This window comes from Stenella coeruleoalba (genome assembly GCF_951394435.1).
Source record: "Stenella coeruleoalba genome assembly, chromosome: 5".
NCBI classification, from domain to species: domain Eukaryota; kingdom Metazoa; phylum Chordata; class Mammalia; order Artiodactyla; family Delphinidae; genus Stenella; species Stenella coeruleoalba.
This window is the reverse complement of record NC_137150.1, coordinates 41,414,764-41,435,422: the sequence shown is the minus strand read 5'-3', so window position 1 is coordinate 41,435,422 and position 20,659 is coordinate 41,414,764. Positions and strand designations below refer to the sequence as shown.

The 20,659-nt window shown below is 44.2% G+C and overlaps 1 protein-coding gene across 1 annotated transcript in view; it reads right to left on the bottom strand.

Annotated features, from left to right (window-relative positions):
• Positions 1-1,014: 1,014 nt before the first annotated feature.
• The window catches only part of PPM1L (protein phosphatase, Mg2+/Mn2+ dependent 1L), a 334,432-nt gene continuing 314,787 nt past the window's right edge, over positions 1,015-20,659 (bottom strand). Inside the window, exons 3-4 of the mRNA XM_079922903.1 lie at positions 7,534-7,695; positions 1,015-4,407 (exon numbers count right to left, since the gene is read on the bottom strand). Of these exons, the coding sequence (XP_079779029.1) occupies positions 4,061-4,407; positions 7,534-7,695 (509 nt within the window). The 3' untranslated portion in view covers positions 1,015-4,060. The remainder of the gene's footprint in view (positions 4,408-7,533; positions 7,696-20,659) is intronic.

Here is a 20,659-nt window from a genome sequence, read left to right as displayed (position 1 = left end):
CATTTGTGGCGTTTATTTATTTCCCCTGGAGGATATTTAAATTAGAACCTTTGATGTGCTTATATGTACTAACTTTCTAGGATAGTATGTTTCCCAAACTCATTTGACCCTGGAGCCCCGTGTTTGGAACAGTATCTTTGGAACTTGTGTCCTGTGGAGCACACTTTGGGGAACACTGTATCTCATTACTCCTGCAGTGTTCAACTAATTAGCTTAGAAGTCAGATGTGAAGGATTTAATCCAGAGTCAGTTAAATAGGACTCAGCACAGTATCTAATGGTCATGTCATTTCTGCAGAGCTGGGTCAGGAAGGCTGGTGTGAAGAGCTAAGGCAATTTGGGGGGAAAATTAAGAGAAGATCAGTCTAATAATGGGTCAAAAAGAGGAAACAATTTTCTGAGGTCATTGGAAAATAAAACCTTATCCAGAGTATGAATTCCTATACTTACAAGTGTACAATGAAATGTTGCCCTTTCTAGTTTTTGTGTTCCCAGTTGCAAGAGAGTTAGATCTGGCAACAACTCGGGCGGGGAGGGGGGAATGTCAGGAAAATCAAATATACCTGGCAAAGGAAAAAGCGATCACTCCCTTTGTGAATCCCTCATGTATTGCCAGATATCCTAGTGATCCAATTCAGTCGTGTAATCAACTTCCTAGGATCACCTCAAATAGTGTTGATGATGCCATCACTCATGCAATCCTGTTTGCACATAATGTTCATGGACTGAAATCATCACAGCTGTATGAAATAAGACGTGTTTTTTTTTGTTGTTTTTTTTTTGCGGTATGCGGGCCTCTCACTTTTGTGGCCTCTCCCGTTGTGCAGCACAGGCTCCGGACACGCAGGCTCAGCGGCCATGGCTCACGGGCCCAGCCGCTCCGTGGCATGTGGGATCCTCCCGGACTGGGGCGCGAACCCATGTCCCCTGCATCGGCAGGCGGACTCTCAACCACTGCGCCACCAGGGAAGTTTTAAATTATCCAGATCACATATGCTCCATCACTCTATAAAACACTCTGTAATACTCTTACCACATAGACAAGATTCTAGAGCCCAATGCCTTCAGTCCAAGGCAAGGAATGGAATGTAGCCACTGGTTACCAGTAAGATGCACAGTCATGTTGCATTAGAACAGCAACCTCAGAGTTAAGTGCCTTGGGCAAGTTGGTCATGTGAAATAAATGCCGATCTTGGGAACTAGCTTTGGAGTTTTCCATATAAGTATTATTTATTCCTTTTATTAGAGAATTGCAAATACAGTGAATTAAAAAAAAAGTTTCCCTGTCTCTCCCCCCACCCCCCCAATCCCAACCCATTTTAAGAGTACAAATTGCCAGTGGAGCAGCGGGAGAGCAGTGCATTAATGAAGACCTGGGCTTGGCATCTTGCTGGGGGCTCATAAGCAGGTGATCATTGGCTCCCAGCTTCATTTCTAAAAGACTATAAAACCATTCCAAAATTTGGCACCATGGGGGCTATTGGCAATGCGAACTCAGGCTAGGGGGTCTGGGTGACGATTCCAAAGCTTTGGCAGTGCTGTTTAGGGAAGCTTCACATGCAAACTTCTCAAATCAATTTCCCTAACTAGACTCAACCTTCCCTGTCCCTGGAAAATGGGAGTGGCTGCCCGGTGAGCCACAGGGCATGCCAGGTGATGTCTGCAGACCCCCCACAGCTGGAGGCGGCTCAGGGAGAGAGAGCTCCAGGAGGATGGGGAAGGGAACAAAGTAGCCTGATTTTGAGACATAACTATTAATCAAACTACTACTATTTTGCCTAGAACTTCTGTTTTTCAAAAATCTACAAGCCAAAGTGGGAGAAAAAGAGGCAGAAAGGGAGTAAAAAATACACGCACTACTTGATTAAAGTCAGAAATGAATTAATTCTACAAAGCAAAGTTTAGAAGATGCCTTGTGAACTCAGAAGGAAAGCCATGCACTCCTGCACTCAGCACCATCTAGTAAGACATTTTGCAGGGCAAATAAACACTAATTTACTAACTAAGTCGCTTTTCTCCTTCATCTTCACCAAAACAGTACCGTTTTCATTTTAGACAATCACAGTGATCATAGCATTTAAAAATATCTTTCCATCGTTATTATGAATTTTGGGTTAAGTTAAAAATAAAAAAGGAAAATTAACTGCATACTGTAATACGCTGACACTGCTTATTCCTGGACTCCGGTTAGAGGGTGGGCTTTGGTAACTCTCCAGAATCAGGACGTCCTAAAATCACCAAGCAAACTCAGGCCACCTGGCCTGACTGTCCCATCACTGATCACAACCTGCATGTTTCCCACATTCCCTTCCCAACCTCCGCCTCAAATACACACATCCAAATGTTCAGTGCCTCTCAATAGGCAGATACTCCAATCTAACATGGTGGCAGGTATTTTGTACTAGAACATTCTATTGCTTAAAAAAAAGAAGAAAAAAACCGAGGTTCTAATTCTCATACTGTAAATTCTAATGTTATAGTTTACCAAAGTAAGCACGTCTCTTGGGAAACCACTAGTCATTCTTTCAGTCAAAGAAAGGTTAAGTGCTCAGAGGAATCCAGATAGATTACAGTCCTTAGCAGCCACAAGGGAATCTTTTCATCCTCCTGAGTTCACTCCTAGAACCTGCTTCAGGAACGCTCCACAGCTGAAGCAAGCAGGGAAGCGGCATCGTGGGCAGGAGGTGGCCAGTGAATGGGGTCTTTGAGAAGCTATAAAGGCAAATGCTCACTCTGGAAGGACAAAACCAGGTGGCCGCCCTGGCATTTCAGACAGAGGGGTGGGGATGCAATGAAAATCTTGTTTGGCTGTTTGAGCCCCTCAGCCAGGGAAACAGGATGACCCAGCATTTTCTGTAATTAACTTATAAAATACTGAGATTGGAAATGTGACTTTGGTGATAAGAAATGAAAAGCAGCAAGTCTGGCCGCAAAAATAACTCAGTGGTTTGCAACCAAATGTTAAAGACTGCTGCCTTTCCACTGTCTAGGGGAAGCACGTCCCAGTAGTTTACCACCAAATTCCAAAACTTGGCTGCGAACTCTGTACTCGGCTTCCGGGAGCACACATGCAGTTCTACACCGCTGCTTCTCAGAACACTGCTTCAGAGACACTTGAAAGCTACTAGAACAGGAGAGGAAAAGATGCACAAAACTGGGCAGCTGGAGCTCGATTCAAGGTGGCAGCCTCACCAGCGTTCTCTCTGAATGCAAACAGCGGACTTCCCAAGGGGCGCTGTGACTTATTCGGCCATGGTGTCCTCTATCTACTCTTAAAGGTGGAAGGGATTATGGTACTGTGATTTGCTTTTTTCACTTGGTAATGTAAAAAAATCGTGGTGTCTTGTGGTAAAGTTTAACAGCTGCCTATTACATTAGGTAAGGTGTAGGCCAAAGATTAAGGTCATGCATGATTAGGATAAACACACAAAGACTGGTCAGGTGGTACACAAAGTCTATTTAACTAATAAAGAAAGCGGGGGAAGAAGTTTACTTCTGCCGTGCAGGCGGCTCTCATCCTCCCCACGTCCCTCAGCCTCCAAGAGCAGCCACGGAATAATAAACCATTTCCAAATCTGTGTCTGCGGGGCCGCTGCAGAGCAGAAAACCTGGGCTCAGGAGGACAAAGCATTCTCAGGACAGCTCTGCCCCTCAGCATAGGGTGTGGCCACTTCGGCCCTGACTCACTGCTCCAATGAGAGGACACAAAGTCTGATGCCTGGAGGGCCCTGTAAGGGATCTTGAAAACAATCGTAAAAGGAGAATATGTGGCACATGCCGTTCACTTCATACATGTGACTCTACAGCTATATATTTATATATTTTGAACATTGGATGAAAGAGTTGGGAAAACACGAAGAAACCATTTTCCAGCCTCTCAACTACATTGGCCAAGAACACCCTCTGTTCATCACGGCACATAGACTTAAGACGGCCGGGGATGGGGAACCCCATGTCTGGGATGGATGATCCTAACTGTAACTCCCACACCTTTCACTACATTAAAAGAGACCAGTGTGTTGAAAGTCCTTTAGTCTAAGGCAGCTGAGACCCCAGAGGGTTCACTGCTCTTCTGTTTTGCTGCTATTCCTGAACTTCACCACCATGACTGTGATGTTGTCAGGGCAGCCTCTGTAAAACGACTGTAAAACTATGCTCTTGGCCCCAAAGTGAGGTTCATCCAAGCGGTCCTTGATGAATCGAACAGCTTCTTCGTTGCTGAAAGCATCCCAGAGGCCATCTGATGCCAAGATCATGAACTCGGGCTGGAGCTTGTCCAGGTCAAAGGTCAGGATATCTGGGTCTGGGATGACCACGTTGAGATTTTTCAGCGGATAATCCCCCAGGGATCGAGACATGGCCAGGATTCCCTGGACCCTCCAGGAGCCATTGAAACTGATGAAACCACCTGGAAAGATAGAATGAGCCCATTAGCTTGACCAGCTGCTCTCTCACACCCCGGGTGCGGTCCGCGTGCGTCTGCAAAGGGCTGACCTACTGCATGTGACCTATGTGCTCCCCTCACCCCATCTTGGCGCTACCAGGAGGGAACAGCGTTCCTCTGCGTGGCTTGAGGTTTGATGCTCTGCGGGTAGGTCCTCAGGCCCTCATCCTTGGTATCTTAAAAGCCTTCGAGACCAAATTAATAAGAATATTGAGGGTAGGAGGCATGGATGGGTGAGGGCATCAGTTTTAACTTAAGGACACCTTGGCAGCTCAGTGACTGACAGTAGGGAGCCCTAGGGTGGGGATCCAGGGACAGCAGCAAAACAGCACTGAAAGGCAGGTGGATGGTACCAGAGAATACCACTGGGATCCATCATTAGCTTGAGGCTGCCCTTGGGTGTGCCTGTTTCTCAAAACACCTCCCCAGATGGCATCAGGATTGAAGGATGGTGCATTTTAGCACAGTTGTTAAAGGCTCAGGCCCTCGGGGCAGACTGCTTAGATTTGAGTCCTGGCTCTGTTACTTTCAGCTTTGTGGGACTTTGGATGAGAAACTTTCTGATCCTTGGTTTCCTTGGTTCCAAAATTGGGACAATAACAGTACCTATTCCACTGAGGAGTTGTGAGAAATAAAGGAGTTAGTTATTCCATATTAATCACCTGGCACAGTGCCTGCATATGACATGCATTCAGTATTATCTATTATTATTTTTTCTTTAAGGGAGCTAGGACTTTGTCCGTTCGCATATTATTTGTCAGATATTTATTAAATATATATTCCACGCAGAGAAATTTGCAGGCTATAAAGTTAGACAAGATCCAGACCTTTCTATAAAGAAGTAGACAGCCTGGCAGGAGGGAAAAGGCACCTGTATCAACAGCTACAAGCACAAAGCAGCATTTCTTCAGGGAGAGACTAGTACCTGCTAAATGCTGTAGGCAGATGGGGAGGAGGGAGCGAAGATTTCTGGTTGTGATAATCAGGGAGGAGTGAGCATTAAAGCTGGGCTTTGAACGATGGGTAGGACTTCCATGGGCAGGGATGTACGAGAACATTCCAGGAAGCGTGGTCTCCTGGGCAAGAGCATGGGCTCTGGAGTCACTGTCCTGGGTCTCAATTCTGGTCTCACCATTCACAAGCTGTGTCCTTGGGCACACTAGCCTCTCTGAGGCTCCACTTCCTTGGTTGTAAAATAAGGATAACATCATCAACCTCGTAAGGTAGGGAAAGAGAAAGTATATGTAAAGCGCTCAGCTTAGCTCCCAGCACAGAGCGAGCACACAGTAAGTGGCAGCTGACGTCACTGTTATTGTGGAAACAGCTTAAGGACTGGAGACAGAAAGACCAATGTGTATTTGGCCTAGACTGGTTGCAGCGTACTGTCACACAAAACAGGAGGGGGAGAGATGTCCAGAAGGGAAGGCTGAGGTCAGAGAAAACACATACAAAGATAAGAAAACCAGTCATTGTTCATTAAGCCCTGATGTAAAATACACCCTTGACACAGGTGAGATTAACCTCCTTGGAGATGCTGTCAGAATTTGCTACTGTAATCACTGTGGGGGCAGGGAAGGGTGGATGGGTACGGCAGGGAAGAGGAGAGAGGATAGAATGGGTTGACATCTCAGGAGAGCGCTGGATGCTAAGGTGGCATCTCCACATGTTCCGTCTACACATCCCTGCCTGTGCTTCCTCAGGAGCAGGCTGACTGTATCCTAAGTCCAGGGCCACAGTGGACTGAGATGCTGTCTTCGTAAGGAGGGAAGCTCATCAAAGCACGATAGATGCTCTTAAAACACTGTTCCATCCCATCAACAGAAAACCTGACCAAAGCTTTCATTAAAAAGTATTCTGCATCTCAAGCAGTCACTGAATAAAATTCAATGCTTTTGGACTCAACAGGATAGCTTCCTACTGTAAAAACTCAAATGTTGATTAGGTTCTGGGCAGAAGCTGATGTGTAGACATTGAAGGTCAACCTGTAGATTCCCCCAGGCAGCAGGGGCCCTTCTTGGGCTGAGACCCAGGGTACCTGAGCTCCCTCGGCAGCTGGGCCTGTGGCTTAGCATGTGACACAGAGGCTACATGCTGTGGTTGTCAGTCTGGGGAGGGAAGGGCTCCTCCCCTGCATGGGTAGAAAAGAGTCCCCCCCAAATTGACTATGAAAGTGTAATCATCAACTGATAATCTTTCTTCAAGTCTTCGTCCCAATATCACCTCAGTGAGGCCTATGCTGACCACCCCGTGACACTCCCCGTTCCCTATCCTGCTTTGTGTCTCTCCATAGCAGTTATCACCTTGTAATATACTAGATCATTTACCTATTTTTACTTATTTATTATTAATGTCTGTCTGTCTACTACATTCCCTGTTTCTCAGTTCCAAGATGTAAGTTTGTACCCCCAAGCCTCTAGATGTTGAAAAAGTGAAAAAGGGATTCTCCCCCTCCCCAAACTGAAATATGCACTTAACTTAGGCACTGAGCTCAGTGTTGGGAGTATAGAGATGAACAGACCAAGCTCCTGCCTCAAAGAACTCATGGTCAGGAAGGCAAGACAGATAAGAGGGCCAGGTATGTCCACACATGTGAAAGGTGACCCAAGAGGTCCACATGGGATGCTGGGGAAAGACTGAAGGGGTGTGACAGGGAAGGCTGCCAAAAGGACACCCTTAAACCAAGTCTTAAAGGACAAGGTCATTGTTACCCACTAGACGGTGTGGACAACACTTGCAAAGGCACAGAGGTATCAGCTCCATGGTTCGTTTGGTGGTTAGTAGTTTGGCACGGCTGGAGAGAAGTGGGGTATGGCAAGCAGGGGCCCAAAGATCTCATTAGCCTTTAAACTAAGGGCTTTTTTTTTTGGCTCTTTTGTAATCTGTGGCCACAAAGAAGGGCAAATTCAGTGGCCACTCATTAGATAGGAAATGTTACAAAGTCCAGTCCCAGCTGCCTCAGCAGCAGCCTCTGTACTGATCTACTCATCACTGGGTAAAGGAACATCTTCTCCCCCAGGGGCTCTCCCAGCAAGCCACCTTGTCCACTTGAACAAGACAGCACAAAGTCCTCGGAGGCATTCACAAACTCACCGGCTCTCTTTATCCTCTTCCTTTCCTTCAGCTGGTACGGCTTGTGATCATGAGACAAAGGAATGGCATTCCCGTCCTTGTCACACAGGACCCCACGCGAGTCACCCACATTGGCCACGGTGAGGTCTTTATCTGACAACAGAGCAATCAAACACGTTGTGCCTGCAAAACAGGAGAGAGAGGCAATACAGGTCAGTGGTGCTTTGAGGTTAGGCTGCTTCTCGTGGTTACCGGTCCTTCAGTCATTAAAACTACTCCTGCTGGGTAAGAATTTGACTCCAGCCACTCGGAGAATGACAGCTGTTCACTTCAACAACACTGATCAGATCTGACAGTCAATTTTCTTAACCATGTTGGAGTCTCACTGAAATAGGCTAGGATAACATTATCATTTTCCCAAATCATTGTTGTCTCTGCTACTCTTGATTTAAATGCATATCACACTTCAAAGGATTCGGAGAGAATCAGAATCAGCTTGAAGCTTCAGACGATTGATATTTATTTTCTGCTTCTTTTTGGTGCTGAGTTTCTGTGAAATCCTAGTTGAAAGTGGGAAGGATGGGGGTCAGGTGGGCTCTTCAAGCAGGAGGGCCTGGAAGGGCCAGTAAATGACAGATGCCAACAACCAGGTCCTATGGAGCCATGGGGAGGTGGGGGGAAGCCTATACAAACTAGCCTATGTGGAGTCTGACAGCAAAGACTGGCGGCCAGAAACAGGTTGGCGCCAGGGGGTGATGGGGGCGAACTGTAAAGGCAGAGGCAGGAAAACCCAATATGAGGACAGAAATGAGGTCTATGTCGACAGGCAGTGAGGGATTGGGGTGGTCAGAGTCAGAGGGAAGCAAGAGGGAAGAGCTGTTTGCCTGGAGCCCACACAAGACACAAAAGGACAAGCTCTCTCTCCTCAAACTCCTCATGGAATGAGAATGGATAAAAGCAAGTAGAGCTGCACAATCTGGTCTAGTTGGAGGCCGCCCTTATTACCTGCCCGGTGTCCTCTGTCCAGCCCCTCTCCTTTCTCCTCCCCCGCCTTCTGACAGTATCACTGAGTATGCAAATACAGTGTCACTGAGTATGCAAATACCTGCTGAAATGCACAACCCATTAAGCTCTGGCTTCAAACCGATAATGCCTTTCCTTGTTAAAATTATTCATCAATTAGTCTTCATTAATATTTAACCTTCTCATTAAGAAGGTCATATTCAATAACAGAATGCAAACTGCTTTTTATCTGCACAGAATGACAAGACTGAATTCTTAAATAGACATAAAGAATAAACACAGACTGATATCAAGAGCGGGGAGAATAATTAGCATTTTCAGCTATTATAGATCTATTGGAAATTCCATTCTAAAGGCTGTTTAATTCAAAAGTGCCTTGATCAGAAATGGAAACACACGAAATGTTGGTTAACTCACAATGTCTGATGTGAAAAGCCTTGTGAAAGGAGAAAAGACTAATCTCAGGATTATCAAAGCAAATAGCAAATCTTTCACGTTAAAAAAAAAAGCTGTAAGAATGAAAATGTAAGCACAAGATGGACAATTCATATGATTATAAATCATTATTCTCAGTTTTTGATATTAGTTGCATTTTGGTCTTCAACCATCCTCACTTTGTCCTCAAGCATCTGATTGTGTTAACCTATCACGATGAGAGCACAGATTCTCCTATAAGGCACACTCTTGGAGTTTGAAAGGTGAAATGGGGACGCTGCGTTATTGGATGTTACGTGGCTTGGGGGCATTATATCAGTTCAACTCTTGGAGTTGTGTCTCTCAGAGGCCCTCTTCCCTTCTCACTCTGTGCACTTCGAGAGATCATGGCTCTGACCTTTGCTTCCACCACCATCTCACCTACAATGCTAGCCTGGTTGACACTCCTGAGGTCCATATCAACTGCCTGCTAGGCATTTCCATTTGCCTGTACAACATGGGATCCACAAGAGGCTTTGGGGTCTCCATGTGAGGGAGGTGAAGGGATCCACCGGGATGAGCTATAAGCCGTTTCCCCACCCCCATTTCAGCCACAGCAGCTCTACATCCATTGTTACCTTTATCGGGATGCTGCATGTTCTTTTTGTCTGTTTTTTGTTTTTTTTAAGAGGGGAGAGGTAATTTCTATAGCTAAAAAAAACCTTTGAAGTTTAATTGTATATGTGATTAAGAACCACTGAAGGGTTTTAAGCAGGAGAGTGACATGATGAGATCTGTGTTTTAGATCATGTCAGTGGCTTTGTGGAAGAAAAACTGGAAGCAGGGGGAATAGGGAGAGTTCATGAGGAGCTGAATTAATGTAGTAAACACAGGGATTGAGGGTCGGGGGACAGATTACTTAAGACCAGAACGGATAGGTCATAGAGAATAAGGAAATAAAGGAGAGGGGGAGGTCTAGGATAATGTCCTGGTGTCTAGAAGCGGGGTACTGGGTGCTCCATGGACAAGCACTTAAGATGTCGGCTTGGGCTTTTGGGAAAGGCTTTCTCACTGAAAGAGACATGATGCAGAACATGACCCATTTCTTTGGCCTCCCGTGGCTCCTGCGTTTCCCAGGGCTGTGGCAGCCATCTTGCACCATGAGGGGATATGGCTCAGAGTCAAGGCTCTGTGTCCAGAAGGGGGAGCGGAGAGGTGAGGAACCTGAGTCCCTGAGACATCACAGAACTGCTGAACCCACCTGGACCCGTCCTGTTCATGTTCTGCATGACACTAAATGACTTTACTACTTAAGGCTTTTTATGTTGGATTTTTTGTTGTTGTTTTTCCTTGTGGTATCCTAACTGGTTCGGGGGCTTACAGTTCAATAAGGGGCTTCTGGGGCTTCCCTGGTGGTGCAGTGGTTGGGGGTCCGCCTGCCAATGCAGGGGACACGGGTTCGTGCCCCGGTCCGGGAAGATCCCACATGCCGCGGAGCGGCTGGGCCCGTGAGCCATGGCCGCTGAGCCTGCACGTCCAGAGCCTGTGCTCCACGGCAGGAGAGGCCACAGCAGTGGGAGGCCCGCGTACCGCAAAAAATAAAATAAAATAAAATAAGGGGCTTCTGGATGAGAGATTTAGAGGGTGACTGCTTTGCTTCACTCACATGTGAAGATTCATGGCCTGCTGATTCCTCTGTCAAGAAGAGGATCCCATTGTTTCTATGGGTCTATGAAATCTACCTCCTGATGTGGATTTCAGGAATGTACTGCTTTGAGAAAGTGAAAATTGCCTGTGTCAACAATAGACTCTTAGGCCGGGCCAAAATGGGTGAGCCCCAGGTGGCGGAAGGAGAGCTGCAGGCTGTGTTTAGTGTCACTGAAATGTCACTATTTCCTCTCCATAGAAACCTGCCTGTGTCCTGGGTGGAGCCCAAGCATGATTGAAAACACTGTACATAACTTGTTGTTTGGGCTTTGCAGTTTTAGCTCAGGATTATCAGAGACAATTTATAATCTAATCTTACATTACAGCAGAAACTACCTTGTGGCTGAGGAAAACTCCAGAAACACATTATGCCCAAGAGGAAAGGAGAAAATCACTTTTTCTTTTGTATGTATGAGAAAAAACACTGCCAAGACTCTGGTTATTAGTTTCGAGATAAACTTAGCCATCATAGTACTATTTATCAGAAATACCAGCATCTGACAATATCACTTAACCCTGAACCTCAGGATTGTCTATATTAATAATTTAATCTAGGTGATTAAAAATCTGAAAATCTGGACAATATTTTGGAGCTTTAACCTAATAGTCTGACTTAGATTAAAAAAAAAAAAACTGAAAAAGTAAATTCACACGGACTAGACTTCAAAATCCTAGCTGAGTGAGGTCTGGCAAATTCTTTAACTTTTAATTTAAGCCTCAGAAAATGGTACCACCATCCACTTAGCTGCTCAAGCTAGGAGACATCCTTAGTTTTCCTCTCTTCCTCATTCCTGACATTCAGTCCATCGTTAAGTTCTTGTCACTCGTACCTCTCAAACACATCTTAAACCCCTTCCCTTCTCTTGTTCTCATCACGCTGACGGTGGTCCAAGCCACCACCATCTCAGCCAGCGTGTTATTTCAGCTCTCCAGGTCCTGCATGATCTGCCCTTGCCCCAACCTGTACAATGTTATGTCATACCACCCTCCCCTTGCTCAAGGCCTCCCTTCTGTTGCCCAAACATGCCAAGCTTTTTTTTTTTTTTTTTGGCGGAACGCGGGCCTCTAACTGTTGTGGCCTCTCCCGTTGCGGAGCACAGGCTCCGGACGCGCAGGCTCAGCGGCCATGGCTCACGGGCCCAGCCGCTCCGTGGCATGTGGGATCCTCCCGGACCAGGGCACAAACCCGTGTCCCCTGCATCGACAGGCGGACTCTCAACCACTGCACCACCAAGGAAGCCCATGCCAAGCTTTTGGTTGCCTTTGGGCCTCTGTACGCAGTGCTCCCTCTGTAGTCCTTGGTGCTGGCTGACATGCACATGGTGATGTCTCAGTTCAAGTGTGACATCTTCAGAGGCCTTCTCTGATGGGGGATCTAATTTCCTCTTTGTGTCCTTTATTGCCCTCACAACACACAATTATGTAAATATCTTGTGTATTTCTTTAAACAATTTATTTAATGCCAATCTTCCCCTGTACAATGTCAACTTCACAAGGGTAAGAATATCACCTGCTTGTTTTTCTTCCTATAATGCTGAGGTCTAGAACATCACAGACCTCATATTTGCTGAATAAACAAATTAATAGAGGAGTGATAAACCATCACACACTCTCTCCTTGGTCCTGATCTGACATTATGCTAAGCTCCCGCTGTCTTGCTCTGAGTATGTCAACCCAGTTCAGTACCACACTGTACCACATCTTCTAGATATTGTCACAGCAGGGAGATAGCCAACTGTAGCAAAATACATTTTACACATTGATCAAAACATAAGGACCCTCCTGTACATGTATAACCATGCTCACAGGCACACTGTTAGTAAGTGGAGAGAAGTTCCAGCCCAGGCCTGTCCCTAGCTCTTTCCTCCAGTCCAGACTCCTGGAACAATGTTAATGAAACATGAGTAGGGCATCCATCCTCACCAGCTTCTAAAGCCGTGGCACCTTAGGAAGCAATAAAAGTGCATCATGAAGTCATTACATGGATAATTTCTGTCTACATCTGACCTCAATTTGTACTTCAGCAAAGCAGGCACGTTTGTGTGTTGTTGTATTAATTCTTGTTTTCCTTAGGAAAAACACACGAATGCCAATTATTCATCAGTCTATTGCTCTAAACCAGCCTTCTCTCTCTTGATTTAATTTCTAGGATGCAGACAAAGTAAAGGTACACAAGAAAATCTATTCTGATAAGTATTTTCATTGGATACTATTAGGCAATGAATTCATTGGATGAGTTGAGCTTGAGAAAAATGTAAATCCGAATGAGGATTAAGTAGCTCAGGATATCTCAGCCATCTTTCAAAACCCTAGCTAAAAACTTTCCCAGTTCAATTAATAACAAAGTAGTAATAACAATCTGTTCAATGCTACAAACAAAGTGGCTAACAAACACACTTGCAGTTGATTTCCTGACCTTAGGGTTGGGGAGAGGCAGGTATTATTCTTCCCTTTAAACAGATGAGAAAAACGGGACTCAGAGACTTCAAATGTCACACTCATGATTACACTGCTCAATGCATATGTACTGAATGACCAAATGACTAAAAACCCTGGGAATCCAGAATTATTACTTTAGTAATAATAATAATGATAGACCTACTGCTTAAGCATTTTACTATAACGCTAAACATTTTATTTACGTTACGCAACTTAATCTGCACTACCTGTGAGAAGGCATAATTATCCCCACTTTACAGGTGGGGAAACTAGGTCTCAGACAGTATAGCAACCTGCCCAGGTCACACACACGGACTGACTGATTCCACTGGGCCAAACCTTTGATAATCGACACTCCTTCTTGCTTTAAACTGTTCTCTTCCTACCCCTAGAAGGAATGATTTCTGTGACCAGTTTCTACATTTCTGTGTTTTGAATAGTCCCCATCAACTCTCCCCGTTTTGTAGTATAAACTGGCGCATGTCACAGAAAAGTCTGTAAACCAGGATAAAATTTGATCAGTGTGATGTGAATTTCCTTTAATATAATTGTGATTCTGGATTAATTTAAACAAAGCTGGTACATTTCAAATTCTCAGTAATAATCAGAAAGCACGTGAACCTCCACAAGTAAAAAAACAAGTGACTTGGATTAGTGTCAGGTCCTTTTCACCTTGAATATTTTGCTGGTTTTGAACAGGAATTGCAAACTCCTACGGCTTCGGGTAAGTAGGCCAGGTATAAGAAAAAAAGCTTATTACCCTCTTGGAGTAGATTTACCCCTGTACTTTTGACAGAAACATGGGTTCTGAAGATGTTTTTCTACTCTAAGAATAGGCAAGCATGATGATAAGGGACAACTGACATCAGGTTTCAGTGTTGGGTCCACAACAGGGAGTGGTGTGGCTTGTGGCAAACTAGAGAACACTTGCTAAGGGGGCAGCATTTCCTCAGCAGTGAAGATGGTTGCCATGTGGGAATGCAAGCCCACTGTAGCCAGTTATTCAGATTTTTCAAGGGAAGCCATTTTTATGTGAACTCTCCTGACTTTTCAATGTTGACAAATTTTATTTAAAAAAACAATGCAAGCCAAACAAAAGGCAACTGTAGGTCAAATGATTCTTTGACCCATTAGACTAGCAGCTTCTTTTAGGACCAGGGGGATGCCTTATTCATTGCTGTATTCTTATCGTACTGCTTTGTACCCTGCACAGACCCTTAATGCTGGAAGGGGCGCTAAGGACTGAGGAGGTGGTGAGGAAAGTGGAGGTGCTTTTGTACAACTTGTACTAATTGTGGTATTTGTACAATTCACACCTTCGTACTACGTAAATATATATACTCTTATTTTTTGAAAAATATTAACAGGGTTATCTAGGTGATGGGATTTTAGCCCACTTTGTTTTCTTCTTTATGCTTTTCTGTATTGAGATGAATTTAACATTACTTAAAACCACAATTTATTCACAACGGTTCAGGAGCATATCCACTGCAAAAAGCAAAGTATTCAAGACATAAAACAGAAAAAGCAGAATTGACAATCACGGTAGTAGAGTGGTACAGGTAAAAAGAATGGCCCAGAGGAATAAGGCCGTGACAATGATGACAGCACCACTGTTGACAGATCATCAAGTTCAGATTCACATTCGCCCACCAGTGACTATCCATCAGTGACTCCGTGACAGACATGTGAGCCTCAGCTGCCTTCAGGCTTCCCCTGCACAGCCTTACCTGACCTCCGAGCAGTGCCATCGACAAAGAACAACCTGCCCTGGGTGCCAATCAAAGCACATTACCCTCAACCCCTTGCACTCCCCTCCCCCTCTTCTATGATTTAAAAGTTGGAGGCATGAGAATCCTTATTTTATGAAAGTTCAGCTTACTGCAACATTGTCTTACGTGCCTGACACCGCAGCTTCACTTTTTCTGGGGTGGGGCTGGGAGGCTGGGCAGAGCAGAGAAAGCCGAGTGCAGTTAACATGACTTAGGAGCCCTGCTTCACAAAGCAAGTGGGCTCTCTCCCAAACAATGAATGCCACTCACTCATGCTAATAGTGATTCCCTTCAGTGACAGAGAATAAAAGGAAATGGCCATTTTTTTCTTCAGGAAAGAAAAGAAAGAAATTGGGGGTGGGTGGAGAAGAGGTGACAAGTGGAAAGGGAGGGAAGGGGACACGCACACAAAGAAACAGAGAAAGAGAGACAGACAGAGGATGAATGAATGAATATTTCAGTGAAGGTGTTACAACCGCCTAAAAGCCATTCATTATATCCAGCAAAGGAGATTCAACACATTTATATGATAAGGAAAAACAGGTTTATCCTGAAAAGGTGTGACAATGAATGCTGGTTGAATAACACAGTTCCAGGGCCTAGATGACATCAAGGCCTGGAAACTGACAGAAATTATACTGGTGTGAAACATACTGGAAAAAGAGCAGGCAAAGCCAGTCATTAATGAAAGCATCATGGGGAATGATAAGATCAGTGTCGGCAGGGCTTCCAGCCGACACCGAGGTCCCACAGCCAAAGCTGTGATGAGCCCTGAAACACAGATTAAGCACCAGGCAGCTCGCAGATAAGACTGACTCCCTGGACCCATCCCCTGTCTGCACGATCTCTAAGTCTGACCAAGTTTGACCTTCTCAGAGTCTGTTCACCAGTCTTGTAATAATTAATGCCATGGCAGAGACAGACCTGGCTGGGATGATCCAATCTCTGGAAAACTAAAGAGTAAGCTCTAATCTTCCCTTCTTTATGCCTTTTCTCTCATCTATTGCCTGAATCCTTACACTTCCCAGCTCTAAATTCTCTTGGAGGCGGGCCCTCTTTAGAATTATATTAACGTGCATGGCTGGGGCCGGAGAGTCACCGGACACCATTGTCTAACTCCGTGCGGGAAGGAGGCTACTGAAATAATACCAATTAACAATTCATACTATAAGTCAGTAGCTCCACTGTGATGAGTCTTATAGTGAGAGCTTGAAACTTATTTTATGCTATGAGAGCCTTGAATGGAAAGTGACTGGAAAGAAATCTATGTGTGCAGAGAGACATGTGCAGGCCAAATTGTGGGAGCTGCCATACACTGTCCATTCACCCCATGCCAGGCTCCGTGCTCAGTCCTTGGCATAGGCAATCTCTAACCCTAACAGCCTATGAGGTACTGTTATTCCCATTTTACAGATGACAAAACTGAGATTAAGGGATCAGCCCAAGGTCATGTGGCTAGTGAGGGACAGAACTTACCCAGTGTGTTGTCAGAGTGTTACTTTCAACCTTGAAGCAGGCTGTGGCTAGTCCATAGTTACTGTTTCTGGGCAAGCCAGAAAAAGGCATCTCTTCCTCAAGACACTTTACTAGCATCTCCATAAAAGGGCCATAATGCATGTTCAAGTTGACGACAGTGTGAACGGCGCCTCCTAGAGCCGTGTAGTCAAACATGCACAGTGATGTGGGAAGCCCTGCTCCCGGACTATACCCTGCCCCCGCCACCCCACTCCCAGCCCCGGAGGGAAGAGACCAGAGGAGAGGGTCACTCAATGAGGAATTCCTGCAGGACAGCACGTGAGAGGTTTTCTACTTCACACAGAGACTGGCAGCAGCCCTAGAGCCCAAACTGGAAGAGTGAAATACCTTTTTTTTTAAATACACCTTTATTGGAGTATAATTGCTTCACAATGCTGTGTTAGTTTCTGTTGCACAACAAAGTGAATCAGCTATATATATACATATATCCCCATATCCCCTCCCTCTTTTTTTTTTTTAAATCTTTATTGGAGTATAATTGTTTACAGTGGTGTGTTACTTTCTGCTTTATAACAAAGTGAATCAGTTATACATATACTCCCATATCTCTTCCCTCCCACCCTCCCTATCCCACCCCTCCAGGCGGTCACAAAGCAACGAACTGATCTCCCTGTGCTATGCGGCTGCTTCCCACTAGCTATCTACGTTACATTTGGTAGTGTATATATGTCCATGCCTCTCTCTCGCTTTGTCACAGCTCACCCTTGCCCCTCCCCATATCCTCAAGTCTGTTCTCTAGTAGGTCTGTGTCTTTATTCCTGTCTTACCCCTAGGTTCTTCATGACATTTTTTTTCTTAAATTCCATATATATGTGTTAGCATACGGTATTTGTCTTTCTCTTTCTGACTTACTTCACTCTGTATGACAGACTCTAGGTCTATCCACCTCATTACAAATAGCTCAATTTCGTTTCTTTTTATGGCTGAGTAATATTCCATTGTATATATGTGCCACATCTTCTTTAGCCATTCATCCGATGATGGGCACTTAGGTTGTTTCCATCTCCGGGCTATTGAAAATAGAGCTGTAATGAACATTTTGGTACATGACTCTTTTTGAATTATGGTTTTCTCAGGGTATATGCCCAGTAGTGGGATTGCAGGGTCATATGGTAGTTCTATTTGTAGTTTTTTAAGGAACCTCCATACTGTTCTCCATAGTGGCTCTACCAATTCACATTCCCACCAGCAGTGCAATAGTGTTCCCTTTTCTCCACACCCTCTCCACCATTTATTGTTTCTAGATTTTTTTGATGATGGCCATTCTGACTGGTGTGAGATGATATCTCACTGTAGTTTTTTTTTTTTAATATTTATTTGTTTATTTGGTTTTGCTGGGTCTTAGTTGCTGCATGTGGGCTCCTTAGTTGTGGCATGAGAACTGTTAGTTGCTACATGCATGTGGAATCTAGTTCCCTGGCCAGGGATTGAACCCAGGCCCCCTGCATTGGGAGCACAGAGTCCCAGCCACTGGACCACCAGGGAAGTCCCCTCACTGTAGTTTTGATTTGCATTTCTCTAATGATTAATGATGTTGAGCATTCTTTCACGTGTTTGTTGGCAGTCTGTGTATCTTCTTTGGAGAAATGTCTATTTAGGTCTTCTGCCCATTTTTGGATTGGGTTGTTTGTTTTTTTGTTATTGAGCTGCATGAGCTGCTTGTAAATTTTGGAGATTAATCCTTTGCAAAAAATATTTGCAAATATTTTCTCCCATTCTGAGGGTTGTCTTTTGGTCTTGTTTATGGTTTCCTTTGCTGTGCAAAAGCTTTGAAGTTTCATTGGGTCCCATTTGTTTATTTTTGTTTTTATTTCCATTTCTCTAGGAGGTGGGTCAAAAAGGATCTTGCTGTGATTTATGTCATAGAGTGTTCTGCCTAGGTTTTCCTCTAAGAGTTTGATAGTTTCTGGCCTTACATTTAGGTCTTTAATCCATTTTGAGCTTATTTTTGTGTACGGTGTTAGGGAGTGATCTAATCTCGTACTTTTACATGTACCTGTCCAGTTTTCCCCGCACCACTTATTGATGAGGCTGTCCTTTCTCCACTGTACATTCCTGCCTCCTTTATCAAAGACAAGGTGACCATATGTGCGTGGGTTTATCTCTGGGCTTTCTATCCTGTTCCACTGAGCTGTCTTTCTGTTTTTGTGCCAGTACCATACTGTCTTGATTACTGTAGCTTTGTAGTATAGTCTGAAGTCAGGGAGCCTGATTCCTCCAGCTCCGTTTTTCGTTCTCAAGATTACTTTGGCTATTCGGGGTCTTTTGTGTTTCCATACAAATTGTGAAATTTTTTGTTCTAGTTTTGTGAAAAATACCAGTGGTAGTTTGATAGGGATTGCACTGAATCTGTAGATTGCTTTGGGTAGTAGAGTCATTTTCACAATGTTGATTCTTCCAATCCAAGAACATGGTATATCTCTCCATCTATTTGTATCATCTTTAATTTCTTTCATCAGTGTCTTATAATTTTCTGCATACAGGTCTTTTGTCTCCTTAGGTAGGTTTATTCCTAGATATTTTACTCTTTTTGCTGCAATGGTAAATGGGAGTGTTTTCTTGATTTCTCCCCTCCCTCTTGCATCTCCCTCCCTATCCCACCCCTCTAGGTGGACACAAAGCACTGAGCTGATGATCTCCCTGTGCTATGCAGCTGCTTCCCACTAGCTATCTATTTTACATTCGGTAGTGTATATATGTCGATGCTACTCTCACTTTGCCCCAGCTTCCCCTTCCTCTCCATGTCCTCAAGTCCACTCTCTATGTCTACGTCTTTATTCCTGCCCTGCCACTTGGTTCATCAGTACCTTCTTTTTTAGATTCCATATATATGTGTTAGCATATGGTATTTTTCTCTTTCTGACTTACTTCACTCTGTATGACAGACTCTAGGTCCATCCACCTCACTACAAATAACTTAATTTCATTTCTTTTTATGGCTGAGTAATATTCCATTGAATATATGTGCCACATCTTCTTTAGCCATTCATCCGTCAATGGACATTTAGGTTGCTTCCATGTTCTGGCTATTGTAAATAGTGCAAGAGTGAAATACTGATAGCAACACATCTGCGTGTTCCTGAGAACACATTAAGGCCTTCTTCCACCAAGACCTAGTAGGATGGCAAACTATCTTTGTGGGTTTCCAAATAGAGGAAGCAGTGATAGGACATACCATATAGGGAGGGAGACTCATGTGAGGCCCCCAGACCGGGCCCAGAAAGAAGCCCCCCACCGTAAATGGGACCCCTTTGGGTCTTCCTTTGCAACTGAAGCTGCCTCAGCTTCCCTTTGTCACATGCTGGAGCGTAGAGTGGCAGGAGTAACGTTTTGTGAGAAAAGGTCTATTACAAATTATAATTTTCTTCTCCTCTGAGAATTTTGCATAAGCAAAAAAAATCAGCCATTGAGCTGGACACTGGCTGAATGTGAGGCAATCAACTTGATGACAAACTCTATTATTTTAAACCCTAGTGCTAGGAGTTTAATTCCAGATTTAGGTATACTTGGGCTCTTCCTCAGCAAACATACAGTAATTAATAAAATGACTAGAAGAAATAAGAAACAGTGTACCAGTGCCAGAAAGGTCTTTTCCACAAATGAGGTGTGCCACCCTAAATAAGACAAACAATCTATTTTATGAGGTGATGGGAGATGGGGGGAAGAGGTCATAATTCAAGCTTTTAGAATCTGATGGAGAATTCATTAAATTTTCATACTTCACCAAAGTTAAAATATAGCTGCATCATCTGATGTTCTTAGACACCATTTTTATATCGAGGTGTTTTTTAACTTCACACTTCAGCTGCAGTAATAATGTTTACTTCATACTTGAGTGTGACCTGTGGACACCCTTCTAACCCTTCCTTTTTAGTTCAGTATAAACATGTTAAAGAGAGTCACTTCCTATTAAACTGATCACATGTACTGGGGAGTCTTAGAAGAACCACAGCATGTCCTTTTGCTGCAGAAGCCTTCATCTCTCCTCTCTGGCATGACTATTTTGAGGTACAAGTAAGCACACAAGCTTCTTTGAAGCTCATTAACATACTTCTCATAACTCTTGCTGACATTTAGTTCAGATGATAACATGCTACTGAAATTAATTTCTAATTACATAATCACAACCTGGATTCTAAGTTCAGTATCTTTTAATGGTAAATAAAATTAATTTCATGGTTCTTTGATTCTTCCTACATAAGCCAGAGATGCACTGGCTATATTTTTTCATGTCTTCATGTTATTTAAGAATTCTT